The sequence below is a fragment of the Varanus komodoensis genome, unplaced genomic scaffold (assembly GCF_004798865.1).
Source record: "Varanus komodoensis strain SLA01 unplaced genomic scaffold, ASM479886v1 scaffold7_3, whole genome shotgun sequence".
NCBI lineage: Eukaryota > Metazoa > Chordata > Lepidosauria > Squamata > Varanidae > Varanus > Varanus komodoensis.
The window spans coordinates 26,324,125-26,342,321 of record NW_025336480.1 but is presented as its reverse complement, the minus strand read 5'-3'; the positions used below and the strand labels follow the sequence as shown (position 1 = coordinate 26,342,321).

Sequence of the window (18,197 nt, the reverse complement as noted above, 5' to 3'; positions counted from 1 at the left end):
GATGAGCAGATTTTGGTCGGAAGAAAACACTTCATCCCATTATGTTCACCTCACTTGTGGAATTCATCACCACAAGATGCGGCAGTGGCCACACGTTTAAGATGACCTTAACATGGGATATGCCATGTTTATGCAAGACGATTAATCAATGACTTTTATTTATTATTTTATTTAGTTATTTTAGCCATTGTCACTTAACTAGCGCATCTAGTTCCACCAGATGGTGGAAGTCTAAAACTCCCATTATCTCCAAACAACATGCCAATGGTTCTAAGTAAAACCAACACTGAGTACCGCCCATTGGATGTCATGTGATGGGGAGATGTTATGGCCAAAATCTGGGCTTTGATGTGAGGCCAGTCCTTACCCCTTTCTAGTTGTATTGTGTTGTGAATTCATGGGAGAAAAGTTGGCATACAACATGTCATGTTGTTGCTAGCTATTTCCATGAATACTGTGATGGGAAAATGGGTACAGATCAAAAGGCTTAGACAGAACAAGAAAAGGGAGTGCAGTGGTAAACCCACTGCCTCCTTGGATCAATTCCACTGCTCAAGAGACTGACCTCATCTGTTTTCACCTTTTGTCCAGAGTCCATCTCTATGGGAAGAACCTTTCTTCAGTTGACTGAGAATGTCTTTGGCTGACAAGAGGCTTGAAAACCTACAGATCTATAAAGTTCTCCAGTGTGTGCGGCAGAAGGATAAGAAGCAAATCGAAAAGCTTACCAAACTTGGATACCCTGAACTTATTAATTTCACCGAGCCCCTCAATGGAGACAGTGCCCTTCACCTGGCCTGTGTCGCTAATGATGTTGACATGTGCAACTTTCTCTTGGAAATTGGGGCTCACCCAGATGTCCAGGATCGGATGGGGCGCACTCCTGTGATGAAAGCTGCGGAGCTTGGCCATGACCTGGCCTTGGATGTCTTGGTCCAGGCCGAGGCAGATATGTCAATAGTTGATGCAGAAGGCAAAGGTATAAAGGAACCCTGCATTCTGCCTGCTCAGCAGGAAAGTAGGGGTTGGCTTTTTAAACATTCTAACTCCAGAAGGTCAGATTTTCTTTTCATCTTTAGTATTTGGCAGCTTCATGCTGTGGATGTTCACTTGCTGCATCATCATGCTGCTTTTCTTCTGCAGGTGTGCTTTTCTACTGCATCCTGCCCACCAAACGGCACTTCCGCTGTGTTCAGATCGTCCTTGAATTTGGAGCTGATGTTAACAATTGTACTATTGAGGGGAAACATGTTTTCGTACAAGCTTGTGAGCAAGCACACGAGATCAAAGAGATATGCATGAAATTTTTGGAGAGAGGAGCAAACCCAAACGCCATGAACCTAGTAAGAAGGGTCTTAGCATTTGAAGATGGGAAGTGGGCAGCTGATAAGTGTGCTAATTAGTGCTGTGACTCTTAAATGCCTTGTTCAGACTCTGAATGGACTAAAAAAAGGTACCTTGATTAATCAAGCCAGAAATTTCTATATTTGAGTAGCTTTAAAGGAATAATTTTAAACACTGCAGATGGTAAGTTCCGTCTTAGGACAGGCACCTCCTTTTCTCATCCTCAGCAGGGAGCACCTTGTGTGAAAGGGCTGCTGCTGAGGAAGCATCCTCTCGAAGCAAAGTAAGAATGCTTTCCTCTTCTGGACTCCTGTTTTTGCTTTTATGCAAATATAATTGATGGATTTGATGTGGCAGCCCCAGTAGTAACAGTATTGTGTCATGCAGGGCACTCAAAGCCATCCTCTCCATCATAGTTGCCCACCCCTGTTGTGGAGCATGAAGCAGTGGAATTCTGGACTGGTCTGTTTTTGCATTGCTGATGGTGCTGATACCACCGTATGTCCCTGTGGCACACTAGGGATCGTCTGCAGTTTGGCATCTGGAGATGCTGCATGCCCCAATCCCACTCTGCCTTCAGTGAGGCAGGTTCTTTAGCGGGTGTCTAATGTATGCTTGGCCTCTATGTCTGTGTTTCCTCCAGTTCCTGCACTGATACACGCTTGGGCACACTTACACAATGAAGAGTATTTTTATGACATGAAAAGATAGCGTACATGTGGAGTCTTAAGTTGTAGCTTTAATGTGCAAATTGGACAGCAAGGAAGCAAGTCCTAAATCACACATAAGAAAAGCCATGCAGGATCAGACCAGTCCAGCACTCTGTTCACGTGGTGGCAAACCAGCTGCCCACAGGATCCCTCAAGCAGGATGAGAACAAGAGCTTCACTTGCCCAGCCTCCTCTGGAACTGGTAGTTGCTGACATGCTGCTCCTGGTAGAAGGGGTAGCACATAGCCAGGAAGACTGCTGGCCACTGATAGCCTCCTCCTGTTCCATCTTTACACTTCTTCATCCTTAAGGGAACAAAGGCCCTGTGTGTTGCATAGCCTATCAAAAGAGAGCAGTTTGGGGACAAAAACCCCAGGTAAGAAGGAGAAGAGAGCCCGGAAGCACATACCTGTCCTGAAGCTTCGCCCATTGAGGCAGGATTCATGTTGTTATGTGGACACAGGTGCTGTTGGTGAATGAGCTGTGCACTCTTTTCTGTGTTAGAAACAACTTGTTATACTTTTTCACTTAGCAGTCTTTTCCTTTATAGAAAAAAGAGGAGTCACTCAAATAAAACTCCCTACATGGTCTTAAGTTTTGTTGCATCCCTTTGTTAGACATTTTAAGCTAAGTTAGCATTTAGGGTCTTAATGCACCCCCTGAGTTAATCTTATCATTTGCCAGACTATTTGCTAAACCCACATTTTCTATTTTCCTGTGTATTTCTCTAAACTTATCAAGACAGGACTTCGATGTTAGCATTTCATTAACATTATCTCCACTCTAAGCCAGTCCCCACATTTGCAACTCCACATGTTCCTTTATTTGATGCACTCCACACATCCTCTTCTTGACCATCCTCACTTTCAGGCCCTGTTTAGAAGCTGGCCTCTTTGCCTATGACTATTTTATATACTAAACCACATCGAAGAGGAAGAATTAGATCACAAAAGCAGCATTCCTTACACCTGCACAGAAAAATGCATAACAACAAATTCTCAGCATGCAGTCAAGCAGCACATCAAGCAGCAGAAAGCTTATAATAAAATGTCCTGAGTTGGAAATGGACAGGGAGGGTGGAACGCTGTCCCCTGGCCTTGCCAGGCCACACAAAGAGACATGAAGGTCCCAGATGGAGGAGGGTTACTGGCAGGCAGGGCAGGGCAGGGCAGGGCATGGCCTTAAGTTTCCACTGGGAACTGACTTTCCTTTCTCCTGCTTGGAGAACAATGCCTACAAATGAACATACCTCTGCTTTTTACAGATAAAGGGGAAAACAAGTGTTGGGCACTTTTCTTCATTCATTTAAACGTTAAAGTTGAACTCTTTCAAGATGGTGTGCAAGCTAAAAATACAACAACTGTATGTGAAAATGAATGGTACAGCAGTACAATGTGGTGTAGTGGTTAAGAGCATGCGTCTGTGCTTCTGACCATTTGGGCTCTAGTCTGCGCTAGGCCATGGAGCCTACTAGGTGGCTTTGGGTCAGTCACAGACTCTCAGCCCAACCTACCTCACAGGGTTGTTGTGAGGATAAGAGTGAGAGTGGAGGAGGAGAATGATGTAAACCTCTGAGTTCTTTGTAAGAAGAAAGGTAGGGTGTAATCATAAATAACTAAATCATAAATAATAAATAAATAAATAATCTGCCAACCACAGATTATGCGGGAAAAACTTAAAAAGAAGGGGACTGACTTCCTGACTTCACTGACTTCCTGAGGGAAAGGGGGCCTGACAGGTCCCTGATGGATGCTAATTCGAGACTGTGGAGCCATTATATGAAGGCCCTCTTTTCATGGTCTTGTGCTCACTTGTCTAATGCCTTGGTGTCGAGGCAGAAAGAAGGGCCTCTTCTAGTGACCTCAGAATGCAGGCAGGCTAGTACAGGAAAATGCAATCCTTCAGGTAGCCTCAAGGTTCCAAGCCTCGAGGCTTTAAAGGTAAAACCCAGCACTTTAAACCCGGTTTGGCATCACACGGGCAACCAGTGGAGCTGGTACAATGCTGAGGCCACATGAGCAGACTGCCTGGCACTCCCTGACATCCAAGCTGCTTTGTTCTGCACCCATTGAATTTTCCTTCCTAACCCTTGCAAAGGGCTTTGCTCTGGCAGTAGAAAAAGAAAATCTGCCACCTGCTTTTTTCCTCTTTGTGCACATCAGGAGAGAAACATCTCCATAACTGTCTTTGTCTGATTTGCAGGCGACAGGCCGCACTGCCTTGATGGAAGCAGCTCGGGAAGGAGTCTTGGAAGTGGTCCATGGTATCCTTGAGAGAGGTGGAGATGTTAACGTGTTTGACAATGAAAGACACCACGCTGCACATTTTGCTGCCAAAGGAGGGTTTTTTGAGGTATTCTTTGTTGGTGGTGTCAGAAGCAAAGGTATCCAGCCAAGGAACTCTCTTGGTTAATTTCTAATAATCCAAATACAGGAGATTCTTCTAGGACACTCCTTTTCCCTATGTTTTGGGAAGGAATTTTCCTATAGAAAGCAGATAAAGGGTAAATTTCCTTTTTAAAGAGCATCCACTTCATTCTCTGGCCACTCCAAGGAAACTGTGCTACAGAGCAAAGTATGTCCTTGTGGTATGTTAAAGGCTTGGCGAGATAGATCTGTGTCATTCCTAAGGACAATTAAAAGCAAAGAACTAGAGTAAGGCAGAACTAGACTCTGCTGGGGCTGCCACCAAAAATGGCCACCTTGGGTCAAGTTTCCTCTCCTTTCCCCAGAACATGCCATTGTGGAAACATGACATCACCACATGGAGGCTTTGCCCCATTTCATTGGTTGGCTGCTGCTGCTTGGTGGTGGCACCATTCATCCCTTGTTGAGATGATGTCATATTGCACTGTGGTATTCCAGAAATCCAATTTATGGGGAGGAGGGGGACATGTTGCAGGGTTCTCCCCTACTTTTATTTATTTATTTTGGTGGTGGTCCCATGTTCGTTTATGCCCTCAGTATTTACAAAGTACCTTTGTTCCATTGGGTTCTATCCAATGTTATGTAAATTCCTTTCCCTTGAATTTGTCTATTCTAAGTAGAACTAACATGGCCTGCAACCCAATGCAGCTGATTTGAATGGCCTGCATTTCACTTTGAACAGTCACATTTCACTCATTTCTTTTTCTGTCACACATGGTTCACGAGATGGGTTGGAGGTGCTGTTCTAAGGGGGTTTTTTTAATTACATTTTTGTGGGGGGTAGGGTACAGGAGAAGAGAAAGGACATATTAAACACATGTTAAAGCATGTGTAAGCGGAACACTTCCTTTTGAGGGAAAGCAGCTGTGATGGGAATTGTGTACAAAACCTCCAGAGGCCACCAGCCTGATGTGGAACCATGCTTAAATTAACCAGGACTGGGGAATTTCTCAAATTTAAATAAGAGTTGAGAACACAAAACCTCAGTATAAGCACATCTGGGGATGTGGGGACAGGTTGGCCAGCAGACTGGTGAACTGGAACAAAAAACAAACCAAAACAAAACAGGAAAAGGGTTTCTAGGCAAGTAATGGAAAATCACAGGCAGGGTCTTGAATGCTATTCAGTGTGCAAAGAATGCATGCAAAATAGAATAAAATAGAATATAGATGGCAATCCAGGGCCCTCCTTCCCTTGCACTCCCACTGTGGCTTATTTGTGAACATCAAGGTTGGAGAACCTCAAGTCCATGGGCCAAAATCCCCCTAACTGCTGATTGTCTCTGGCTTTCTGGCTTGCTTGCATCTCCCAATCCCCTCGTTCTCAAAGGCTGAAATGCTTCTGGATGGGACACACTTGGTGTAGACCTGTTTCCTGTCCGAATTTGCATAGAATAACATCTGAAGAACCCTGAGCTAAAACATCATGGGATTTTGGGCCCCCTTTTGTGCCATCAGCCCTGCCCACCACCAAAACATGTCCCCCCCCACAAAAAAAAGTCTCCCAAATTGAATCCAACCTTTGTTCAACATCCCAATGTAGATGGATGTGAAGGAAAATGGAGGCTCTTGAAGAGTTGAAGAGCTGGGAAGAGATGGCTTAAATCAGGGGAGCTTGGGCACTGGGAAATGGATGTAGCTTTTCCTGGTTTTGAAAAGGCATCGGTGGTGGGGGTGCCTAGCTGTCAGCCGCAGCACAGACGGTGTGAAGTTCATGGTTCCTCCCCACCTCCCATCGCCTCTTGCTGCAGCCCTAAGAGAAATTGCCGATGGTGCCACCTTGAAACTGCTATCAGACTCAGAAGGGCATCTGTGCAAGAGCTGCTTCCCCAGTCGGCATTTGAGTGGGGTGGAGCAGGGGAAATCCACTTGGGACTCAGTGCTGGGGGGAAATGGTTAAGCAGACGCCCCTCCACTGGCAAAGTGTACCTGATCCACGCACAGATGTGCACATTGATACATGTAGGGGGTACTCCTGGAGTGATGGCTGCAAGCCTGCCTCTCCCCCCCTCCACCTGCCCCAACTCAGGCTTACGATTATCCAGTGCAGAGTAGAAGAGGAGCACAGGCATTGCTGCTTCGCCCTTTTGCTAGACTAGCTTTGTCGCCCTTCTAGCTGGAGCCTTCTGGATGGGAAAAGGAAGAGGCCGGAGGAGAAGTGAGGAGACCTTATACCTTGGAGTCTCCGGCCTTCTCCTTTCGCTCATGTTCTTGACCCCAGAGTGGAGCCATTCTGCTTCTTTCCCCATTGGGTGTGAAGGTGAAGGCTTCTGCAGCTCCAATTTCCAGCTCCAGGTCTGAGCCAGGATGCTGAACAATCCTGTGGCCTCCCAGATGCTGTCTTGGAAACATCAGATTGCTCCCTTTATGTAGATGGCCAGTACCTTGCTAAGAAGTGGTATTTCAGTGCTGACATATTACCCGTTTGCCATTCCACGGTTGAGCATTTATCAGGTGCTCTTTTTGCGGGTGTCCCTTGGACTCAACACATTATGACAGGGGCCTGAAACTTTTAAAAATGCCATCCATTCACTGCAGAGGAAAAGCCACATAAATGGGGCTGAAGAGGTGTAGGTGCCTGATTCATCTTGACATGGAATCGTGTCATCCTTGCTCCCCAGATCCTGAAGCTCATTTCTGCCTACAATGGAGACGTGGGCCTGATAGCCATGAATGGAAATACGCCTCTCCACTATGCAGCTGCCGGGGGCTTTACTGAATGTTGCAAGTTTATTGGTCAAAGAGGTAAAGGGGGGCTGTGGGAGAACTGAGTGCTTTGCTTTCCATGGCAGAAAGTATTGGCCACTCTGGGGGAACAGGCAGCCATTGTTCCCAAGCCAAATGGAGCCCACTGTCTTGGGGCATATGTATTAGGGAGAATAAGGTAGGGAGCATAGCTTTCCCTAACCTTGGGGCCTCCAGATCTTGGGAAGGATGGGTGTCGTATGCCAGCACAGTTGGAAGGTACCAGGTTGAAGAAGGCTGCGCTAGGATCTGCACAGATATAGGGGGAGGGGGGTTAATAGGGTTCTCCCTTCTAGTGAGACTAGAGAGTTGGACTGTGGACCTGGGAGATCTGGGTTCTAGTCTGCAATTGGCCACCAAGCTCGCTGCCCGACTTCAGGCCAGCCACTGACTCTCATCCTGCTGTACTTCACAAGTTTGTTGCAACCATAAAAATGGAGTGGAAGAGGAGTATGTGAGCTGCCTTGGTATGTCCACAGGGCTGCTCCACATGTCAGCAGGATGGTCAGCCAGCAGAGGAAACATGACTAGTGTGTGCGTCATTAGGGAACTGACTGTTCTGTACATGGGGATGCTTTGATCCCTCTCCATCTGGTGACCTCCAGATGTGTTGGACTGGCTGGGGCATGTTGGGGTTTGTAGTCCAACTCAGCTGAAAGCCACTGGCTTGGGGAAGGGGCTCCTGAATGCTGCTAGCCAGTTCTCAGCATTCTCTCTCCTTGCATCCCATTCTCATTGGCCTCCTGATGACGCATCCCACAGAAGGACAACCCTGTGAGCACTCTTGGCCATCCCTACACCTGGAGATCTGCCTTTCAGCCTTCTCTTTGCTGCTCACTCATTCTCATGGCTTTTTGGCAACACTGCTGCCAACTCACTTTGTTCCTGGTGACCCACTGGGCGCTAACATTCACTCACCGCGGCTGTTTGCCATTGCCCTGCTGTTGGAACCATTTCTGGGTTCACTCCTGCCACAAGGTTTGGCCTTGGCTCAAAGCTGTTTCTCTCTAAAAGAATCCTATGATTGATCAAAAAGTATTCATCCACCTTATGGCTCATTCCTCAGGCCAGGAGATCTTCTTGTACATGTGTAGGTTGCCCCTCGTCTCCAGTGATATGGATCCTCATTTTTAGGCTGTGATCCTACATGGAGGAATCTAGAGAAAAAGACGCCCAGACAGGTGGCTAAAGATGGTGGATTCAAAGCAGCAGTCAAGGAGATCCGAAAAATCGAGCGGCGCTTTGCCAAATTTTCCAAGCCCAAGCCTGGGGTGAAGAACCCCAACCCACCGTGGGCCGTGAGATTGCATGACTGGTCTGTTGAAAACCAGGCAAGCCTCCGTGAGGCCTTTGAGATAGCGGATCGGGGCGATGGGACCGTGAGCAAAGAAGATTTCATCTCGATCATCGAGGAAAGGTGCCCGTTTGTGGACCTGGAGCAAATACAGACAATTGCTCAGGCGCACGAAAGAACACGTGCAGGGGGGGTTAACACGGAAGAATTCTTGAAGGGCATTCGGTATTTGCAGAAGCCCTTCCTCCTTTCCTCCTACGGCCCCAAGAAGAAGAAGGGCAAGAAGGGGAAAGGCAAGAAAGGCAAATTTGTCATCCCGTTACCAATCTGTGTCATCCCCGAGAGCTCGTACCCACGCCGGCCCGATGGAGGGCCGCCGGAGTACCTGATCGAAACCTATCAGAATGTGACCGACTGCAGCCGCTTCAATCGGGACCACCCTCCAGAGCATCCCATACAGGACGACTCCTGGTGGTACATTGACGAGCCCCTGAAGAGCTTCTCCCACATCAACTACCTCACCAAAGAGGGAGACCTCTCATCCCTGAAGAAAGCCTTTGAGTCCGGGGTGCCCGTGGATATAAGAGACCATTTCTACAAAACGCCCCTGATGGCTGCCTGCGCAAGCGGGCACATGGAAGCCGTGCAGTTCCTCCTGGAAAAGGGGTAGGCTGGCTTTCTTGATTTCCTCACAGGGCTTTTTGGCACCAGGTGATTTGGGCTAGTCAGTGTCTCTCAACCTAATCTCCCTCACCAGGTTGTTGTGAGTAAATTTGAGGGAGCGGGGAGGCTGGCTGAGACTAAGTATAAATGAAAACTGAGGCAAGGAAAGTAATGCAGCTGTTTTGGCAGTTATATTCCCTGAAAGCAGACTTGGGATAAGAGAGGGAGTGGTTGAGAGCCAGCGTGGTGTGGTGGTTAAGAGCACAGGACTGGGACCAAGGCGATCTGGGCGCTAGTCCCTGCTCAGCCATGGGGCTCCCTGGGTAGCTTTGGGCCAGTCCCAGGCTCTCAGCCCGGCCTACCTCATAGGGTTGTTGAGAGGGGAAGTATCTAAGCCACCTTGAGTTCCTTGGATGGAAAAATGTTAAAAATAAACATAATAAATGTAATGAAACACTAAGCTTTGAAGATCATCAGTTTAAAACCAGAGGCACCTCCTGCTTCACTTGCTCGCTGATGAAGAACTTGACAGAATGAGTCAAGGAAATTGGCAGATTTAAAGCCTGGACTGGAAGGAGCTCTTTGGAAGTGTCCAAGAAGCAGCCTACAACAGGACTTTTCTTCCCCTCGCCCTAAGCAAGCCAAAACTGCTTGATCCCCGCCTGCTGTGCCACCCCCGGCAAAAGCATTGAATGGGGGACCGTGGTGATACGGCAAAACTGGGAGATCACCATGGCTGCATAAGAATTTGGGTTTTGCGTGCAAAACTTGCATGCCTGTCCTGTTCCCAGCTCTGAATATGAGTCCGAGCAAGTGCCTACCAAGAATATTTGCAGGTTGCATGGACATACTTGTTCTCAACCCCCAGTCTGATTAGCACAGTAGGCTGAATCAGACCTGCTCTGGAAATAGCAGGAGAGGCGGACATGGAGGAAGTGTGTGCAAATTTGGGAAGATTTGTGCATCTCTCCCATTCCATCACTGCTCAAGGACAGCTATAGTCCATGCAGCCAAAATAGCAGCATCCACATTTACATGTATCAGCAGGTTTGGGGAAACAGCAAGCTTTGCAGAACTACTCCATGAACAAAATCGGAGTCAAGAACAATCCCAGGAGGGATGCACGGGTTCAGCGCTGTGGAATGCTAATTGTTTATTATTTATTTATTAATTAAAAGCTTTTTTATGCCATCCTATTATATAAAAATCTCAGGACAGCTTGCAATGTTTAAAAGAACAATTAAAACCACAACAATCCCTAATAAATAAATTGAAACAGAATAATATATAAGACAAAACAGTAAATTACAAAACAAAACAAGAGAGACTGAACAGTAAAAGTTGTTGATTTTAAAATACCGTTTAAATAAAAAAGTATAAGCTCGGCACCAGGCATACCTCTCTGGGAAGTACATTCCAGAATCTGGGTGCCACAGCAGAGAAGGCCCTACTCTGAGTTGTGGGAAGAGTGAATGGAATACAGAGTAGAGTGGAAATGGAATGGAGTATTGTAGGGAAGGACATGGCTGGCTGAAATAGTGAACAAATGGCATTTGTTGCATGCCCCGGTTGGTACAAATATAAGTATGATCCATGAACTGGCTTAACCCCTTAGAAAGTTAGCTGCCATCAGCACACTTGACAGCAGTGGACTTCCAGTGTTGTGTGAGGAATTTCTTCTCTTTCTTTGTCTCTGTCCTGAATCTACTGCCAATCCATTTCACTGAATGACCCCACGTTCTACTATAATAAGAGGGCGAGGGAGCCCCTCTAAACCAGTCCCCTTCGGTTGATGAAAGACTTCTGGCTTTCAGAGTGTTTCAGCGTGTATGGAAAATCCATACCCAATAACTCTTTGTACATCTCTGTATTTAGGGCCTGTGGAGGAATGAGAGATGACTGGTGGCAAAATAGGACATTTTTGATGTGTACAGGAATCATTCCTTGTCTGCAGGGCTAATGTGAACGCCAAAGACAATTTCATGTGGACACCTCTCCACCACGCGTGCCATGCGGGACAGCAGGATATCGCTGAACTGCTCATTAAAGCAGGAGCAACAATGGATGCCGTTTCAATTAACGATGGTACCCCATTAATGAGAGGTGTGGAGAGCAGTCGGCTGGACACCGTGCAGTATTTAGTCAACAGTGGTGCTAAAGTTCAGATGGTAAACAGAAGAGGTAACCCTTTGTCTTACTACTGCTTCCATCACTATTAATGGATGGTAAATAATATGACCTATACATGAGCTATAGGTAGCAGGGATTTTGTTAGCAGTAAGCTCTAGGCCTTACTAAATAAAATTACAACTTCCTTTGGAATTGACTTACATTCTGCAAGTAGTCCAGAGTAGAAACTGAGTTGTCTTTCTGCATTTACTTTCCATCACCCCACATGTAATTTTGCTTTATATTTATTTTAAGAGATGGGCTACTCTCATTTTCATATGAATTCCCTCACAAGTCCTTTCCATCCAATTTCTGCATCAGTCAGCAGATGAAAACACACACATTTCCCTCTAACCTAAGCATTTTGTATATAATTTTCTGTAATATGGATATGTAGGTTTGTCTAATATGTGCATCTTGTATACAAGTTTGGAGTTAGAACTACAGTAGAAGGTTCAGAGAATACACAATAGGAGGACTAACTATGTTTCAATCTATGCATTAGAGTGAAGTAGGTCGGCTTCCTTTAAATCTCAGACCAAATTAAATTCTTCCTCATCCCTGCTTATGCTTAAGCACCTTGATACACTCCTGCATTCCGTGTTTATGTGATCTCTTTAGAGAAAGTTTCATCCCAGAAGTAGTGCTTTCTCCTCCTCCCATCCTCTCTACCTTGTTTCTGTCTTCTTGGCATGATACAGTGAATATGAATAAAATATGTGAAATAACTGAAATAAATTCTGACAAGGCACAAATTAACTTACAGTTAGGAAAGTATGAGAAATTTAGCGGGTTTTTAATCAGATTTTATTTAGTTACACTTTCCAGATCAAACCCAAACTTGGATGCAATCTGTGGTCAAACTCCATTTGCAATGCAACTTGTGTACCAAAAACAATGTGTCCAACAGCAGGCATACATTGGAAAAATGTACAAGGAAGTTGCCTACTTCTCAACATTGTTTAACCAATGGCAAAACAATGCGTACATTTTAAAAATGTGAGCAACTGATGCACATACATGGAAACATGTACATGAAAATATGCCTGGATGGCATCATGCAGAAAGGGGGAAAAGCAAGTATGAGATCTGATATGCACTTGAGTTGGAAAGAGCTGGAATTCATTCAGTTGAAGATGGAATGAGAAGTCTGGCATGCTGCTGTTCTGCTGTTTCAGACATCCTTACTTTCAGTATGCAAAGATAGTTGTAGCATTCATGATTTAATACCATGCATATTTTCCAACTGGCCTACTTCTCCCCAGTGGGGTAAACCGGCCTCTGGGCTGTACCACCAGTCCACAGCAGGTGGCCCTCGGAGTGGATAAGAGCCCAGTGCAGAGACTTCAGAGGGCTATCCTGTGGTCAGATCTATGCAGATACACCTTACTTTGGTCAGGCCTCTCTGGAGAGAGGTGATCAGGCCAAGGGCTGACGGACTGGGAAGAGCAGGTCCCAGCCAATGACTTGAGAGTGGGGGTGGGGGGGGGTGTTTTTGCAGTATTGTGCAGGGAGAAGTTACGATTTTCCAGCCCTTAGCTGTGTTCTGTCTTTAAACAGGGCAAAATGCATTGGAAATTGCTAAGGCGTATGCTGACAACCGGTTGATCCACTTCCTTCAGGACACGCTGGACCGTTTGCCCAAGCCACCGGAAAGCAAAGGAGACAAGCAGAAAGGGAAAAAGGGGGGCAAGCCGAAGGCACCGGCACCAGCAGCAGCTCCCCCCAAAGGGAAGGCTGCAGAGCCTGGCTCGAAAGAGTCTGTCAAAGAACTGGTAGGGGAAGGAGGCTGTCCAACCTCCTCATGAGCTTGAATAGGCAAAAGAGATCACCAATCCCCCGTGTCCAGCCTGGTGGCAATTAGCAAGGCTGGTGAACGTCTGTGCTAAAGGATGACAGCAGAGGAAGCAGAGGGAGGGGTGCAGTACAGCAGAGGGGCTGTGCAGCCACATTTCCCTCTGCCCCGCTTCCCCCGCCTCCACCAAGGGCAAGCTTGGGCTGTCCCTTGTGTGGAGCAGCCCTTGCACACCAGTTGAGCTCATGCTTTGCAGGCACCGTCTTCCCGGCTGAGCCTCCTGCACCTTCTGTTAGAAGGACATCGGGGGAAGAGCCCAGCCTGAGAGGGCTGCCCGCATTCTGCGCGAGAGCCCAAGTCATTTGCCAAGGCAGCATCAAATAAGTCACGTCCATGACTTACATCCGAATGTGCTTTAAATGTTTGCAGGACTTTCCCCAGCCTTGCAGGAGTGGGGTGGGGAGAGGCATTGTTGTGGTGGGGGGGAGCCCCAGCCTGCAGCCCAGACCTGGCCCTCCATGTGTCCCAGTCTGTCTCTCTGGGGCCAACCTGATGGCCATGGCTTCCTTCCCCTGACCGATTGTTTGGTGACCTTTGCAGTTTGTTCCTTACTTGGAAAGGTCAAAATGCCTCTCCTGAGGTTTGATTACTACTTGTAAGTGCTTGAAACAACAATATTCAGATTTTTTTCTGTGTCTTTGGCCATGTTTTCTTTGGGCACTGGCTTCACATACCACTACAATGTGGATCCTGAAATATAGAACAATAATAACAATTATTGATATCATCATCATTTATTTATTAATACATTATTCATTCAAATATGTCAACATTAAATTAAATTGGTACATTATTGGTTTATTATAAGACTAAAATAATCATTTTAAAATCATCATTTATTAGTAGTAGTAATACTCATAATGATACATTGCATTTATATTTTGCCTTATTTCCTTTTGAAGGAACCGAAGGCAGCTTACATAGTCCTTCATTCCATTTTATCCTCACAACAGCCACCCTGTGAGGAGGATTAGGCTGAAAGTGACTGGCCCAAAGTCACCCTGGGAGCTTCATAGTCAAGCGGTGGCTTGAACCTGGATCTTCCAGGCCCTGGTCCAACACACTTCCGGCTGAGTTTCTATCCCTGCATTTGGAGATAGGAACTTTGCCTTTACCAAATCAGACACTTGTTCCATGTAACTCCATGTCGCCTACACTGATTGCTACGAGCTTTCCAGAATGGCAGACAAGTCTTTCTTAGCTCTGCCTGAAGATGCTGGGAGATAACCTGCAACTTTTACCCGTGTGAAGCATATGCTCTGTCACATGGATCATGTGGAGGGGAATCAGTGCCCCAAATGCGGGGGAACCAGCCCCACCCTGCCCTGATCCTTCTGCCTTTTGCAGCAGCCACCTTTGGACACCTTTTGAATCTGGCATATCATGAAGCACGTAGGCTGCAAAAAGACTCTAGATAATGTCATGAAATGTTTAAAATGCAAACGCGATTGTGCAACGGATGGTGCTTCATGTTTCAGATTCCACAGCCACCTGAACCAGTCATTGAGAAATCACTCTTTGAGGAGAAAAAAGAATCCATCCGGGATAATGTTGTCCATCTGAATTCACTGATAACCAGAGGCGCAACAAGGAAGCTTAATATCACCTTCACGCCACAGAGAGTACGTATCGCTCCAAAACATGGGTAATGGGCTACTTTCACGGAGTTCTTGCTTTTGTTGAACTGTCCTCCTCACTCATACGGGCGCCCAGTCTTTATTGACATGAGTCCCATCATAGCTGCTCCCTGTGCCTAGCAAGCAGAATTCACGGTGTCCTTCCTGTAGTTCCAGGTCAGAGTTTCATCCTGTATGAATGCCATTCCCATTTAATCCACCTTGTGCTGACAGAACATTCCAGAATTCAGTTATTAGCAGGCCTTTTGGATTGTGACAGGCCCTTGTGTAACACAAGTCAGGAATAATATCTCAGTTCTTCTAGGTATGGGTGAAAAACCACAAGCAAGCTCTAGGGGCAGATCCTGCCCTTGTTGGTGCCTGGAGTTCTCCATGCTGCCACGCCGGCATTCCAGAGTTCCCCAGGTGGCTAAGTCCTTCCTCTTAACCCAACCACCAATCATTTGGTGATTTCTTGGTTTCTGTGCAGTTTTTCTACATTCTGAAAGGTTGAAAGGCTGGTCATTCATTCATTCATTTATTTAAAGCTTTTGTATGCTGTCTTTTATATAAATATCTCAGGATGGCTTGATCTATTTTAGGAGATCAGTCCTCATCCCTTTGCCTTTGGCTCCAACAACCACTGGAATATGCCCTCCGTGGCATCTCTGAAATGGACTTGGACCCTCCACACCTGTTTTAGTCTAAGGAATGGCCAAGGAGCTGTCTATGAACCAAATGTGGACCTCAGAGGAATGAAAATCTGGCCCATGAGAGCCATATGAAGATGTGGCAAAACAGTGCTTCAAGATAAGGCTTCCTAGTGAAAATATGCAGTCCTGTGCAGATATTCTGCCCTTTTTCCCTTACTCTGTTTTTTCTGTTCAGAAAAAACAGTGGAAGAAACAGTGCTAAAACACAGAAGGGCAATAAATGACAGATAGACTGAGTTCCAGTAACATCCCATGAGTGAGACAGTGCTGAGTGCTCAGTAAATGCCTCATCTGGGATCACCCATTCTCTTTGCTCCACTTCTTGGGCAAAGAATTCTCCGCACATTATTTCCAAGATACTCTGTCTGTGAATATTTAACCCTTTTGGTGAGGCCACTCCTGAGGAAAGCCTCCTTGGGGCCAAAAAATCCTAACACATTCAGGCTGGTGGCAAATGTTTCTTTCATGGGCAAGGTCCTTGAGTGGCTGGTTGCCAACCAGCTCCAGAATGAGCCTGATCATTTGGATCCATTCCATGTTGGCATTTGGCACAGAAGCAGCCCAGGCTTTGTATGTTGGGAGAGAGATGGGGAGCATTGGCCTGTGAATTCTCCTTTGTCGGGACTCCCAGTTATCTAGCAATATCAACAGCTGAAAAGTAAAACTTCCTCTTCTCCCTCTCTGAAAAATCAGGCTATCAAAAAAGTGCTGCGGGGGAGGCACTAAACCAGAACTGGGTTTTTCTGTGTGAAAGCATTTGTGAGCTTGGTTCAGGTCCAAATCGCCATCCCTAGGCTGAGCATGTGTTCAGAGGACACCTTGTTCCTTAATTCTTAATGTTCTGCTGCTATTTTGCACCTGACTGTGGTTGGCAGCCCTCTAGGCTCCAGTAAAAATCAAAGTATATCCTGCAAGAATGAAGTCTGTCCAGGCCTGCTTGAGATGGATGATGGTTCCAATGAATGATTCCGAACATTGTTGCTGTTGTTTTCTTCTCCAAGAAATGTAGCCTACACAATAAATCATGTGGATTGTTTTTCTCCTCCCTCTCAGATATGGAGCCCGGAAGCGACAACTAAAGATCTTCTAAGAAAGAGGGAGTTGCGTCGGCAACGTTTTACTTACGAGGTGGATTTTGAAGACTTCATGATGCCATTCAAGAGGAACTTTATGGAGAAAGCCCGCGCACTGCAACAGGCCGCTGCCTTGCATTAATCACTCTGTAATTTATGTCTGCATATTCCTGAAGGAATGAAGCAAAGTCTCAGGAGAAATGTCTTTGAAAGGCCATAATCATGTCATCCCCAGTTGTGATAAAAACATTACTTCCACTCCTTTAGCTGCATGATTTCAGTACGGCGAGTGCCAGAACCTGGGAGGACCCCTGTGCCTGGCCTAAAATCGGACAAGGGATCTACCTCGTCCTTTTAGCAGCAAGGTCAACACATGCTGCAAACCATTTGCAGTGCAGTTCCCCAGCTGAATTGCAATTGACTTTTGGTCACCCTTTCTCATTCAGCCAGACCTTAATCCATCTCATGCCTTAGCAGAGTGGCTCTATCCTGCTGCAGAACCTTGAAGCCAATTATTTCCAGGTGCTATAAGTATCCATTGCACTGAACAGTGTGGCAGAGCCTTTCAATCTAGGGCAGCTCTAGGATGTGTGCAAATCCACAGAAATTTTCCCTTAAGAAAAATGGCCTGGTGCCAACCATAAGACAGTGCCCCCCCCCCCCAGGCTGGGAAAGTGCTTTGCTTTACTATAACACAAACGTGGCAGAGAGCGAAAGCACTGATGAATCTTCAGTGCGCAGCTGTTCCTGTATTGCCCTGAGGCCGTGGGAAGTGTGGAAGCATATCCAGAAACAACTGTCACCAGCCTGGTTTGCACATAACAGTAGCCAGAGATTTATTTAGCCCATGGTTTGTCTGGCAGACAACTGAACAAAACATGCTTTGCTTTCCCCATTCCTGAGTTGCTGTTTCCCTCCTCCTTTGCCCACACCTTCCTGATATCCCAGTCCCTTTGTACTGGCATGTAGAGCAGCTGAGGAATTTATGGACTCTTGCTCATTGTCTCTGGAGCTTGGCAAAGCAATCTGTGTTCAGATGTTGCAGCAACCCATGGTTTAAACAATGCCGAGTTCATAGACCACATCACAACAAACCAACATTCATGGCTAGTGCTTTGTTGGGCTAAATGCAATCACATTTAGTATTACCTATAGAGGGATTTGGTTTCAGCCTGGTGAACTGTCAACTTCTCTCCTTGATAAACCATAACTTCTTCCATTTATTTTCTTAGGAATATATGGGTGCAATGCCAAAGCTATGGAGCTTCACCTATCAGTTGGATGGTCAGGGAGGAGGAAGGTGGCAGGCCAGTGGATGGGGAGAGGAGGGGGTGGGGAGGACAGAGGTGCACAAGATCCAGGAGCTTCCCAGTTCCTCGCTAGCCATCTGGTGCACTCAGCTAAAAACAGCAGATGAGAAGTGGGAGGCATCTTGGTGTCTGTTCCTCCTGTGCTGCCTGGCAGGGCCTAGCATACAGGGCTCTGATCTTACAGCCTCTGTCTCTAGAGTGGTAATCCCTTAAGAGGGCTCTCTCAGCCATTTAAGTGGAGCATTATGGAGAATTATGTCTCCCACACACTGCTTTTGTC

General features: G+C 46.4%; 1 protein-coding gene across 1 annotated transcript; it reads left to right on the top strand.

Annotated features, from left to right (window-relative positions):
• The first annotated feature begins 633 nt into the window (after positions 1-633).
• Positions 634-16,749, top strand: ANKEF1 (ankyrin repeat and EF-hand domain containing 1). The gene is made up of 9 exons (XM_044454532.1): positions 634-979; positions 1,144-1,343; positions 4,257-4,406; positions 7,101-7,224; positions 8,359-9,184; positions 11,136-11,362; positions 12,911-13,125; positions 14,684-14,827; positions 16,588-16,749. The coding sequence occupies exons 1-9, from the start codon at positions 634-636 to the stop codon at positions 16,747-16,749; spliced, it is 2,394 nt and encodes a 797-aa protein (XP_044310467.1).
• The last annotated feature ends 1,448 nt before the right edge of the window (positions 16,750-18,197 follow it).

Excerpts from the sequence above, each read along its gene's own strand:
- ANKEF1 (XM_044454532.1), top strand. The coding sequence starts at position 634 with ATGTCTTTGGCTGACAAGAGGCTTGAAAACCTACAGATCTATAAAGTT. Across the intron at positions 9,185-11,135 it reads CAGTTCCTCCTGGAAAAGGG|GGCTAATGTGAACGCCAAAG; the intron begins GTAGGCTGGCTT and ends CCTTGTCTGCAG. Across the intron at positions 14,828-16,587 it reads TCACCTTCACGCCACAGAGA|ATATGGAGCCCGGAAGCGAC; the intron begins GTACGTATCGCT and ends CCTCCCTCTCAG.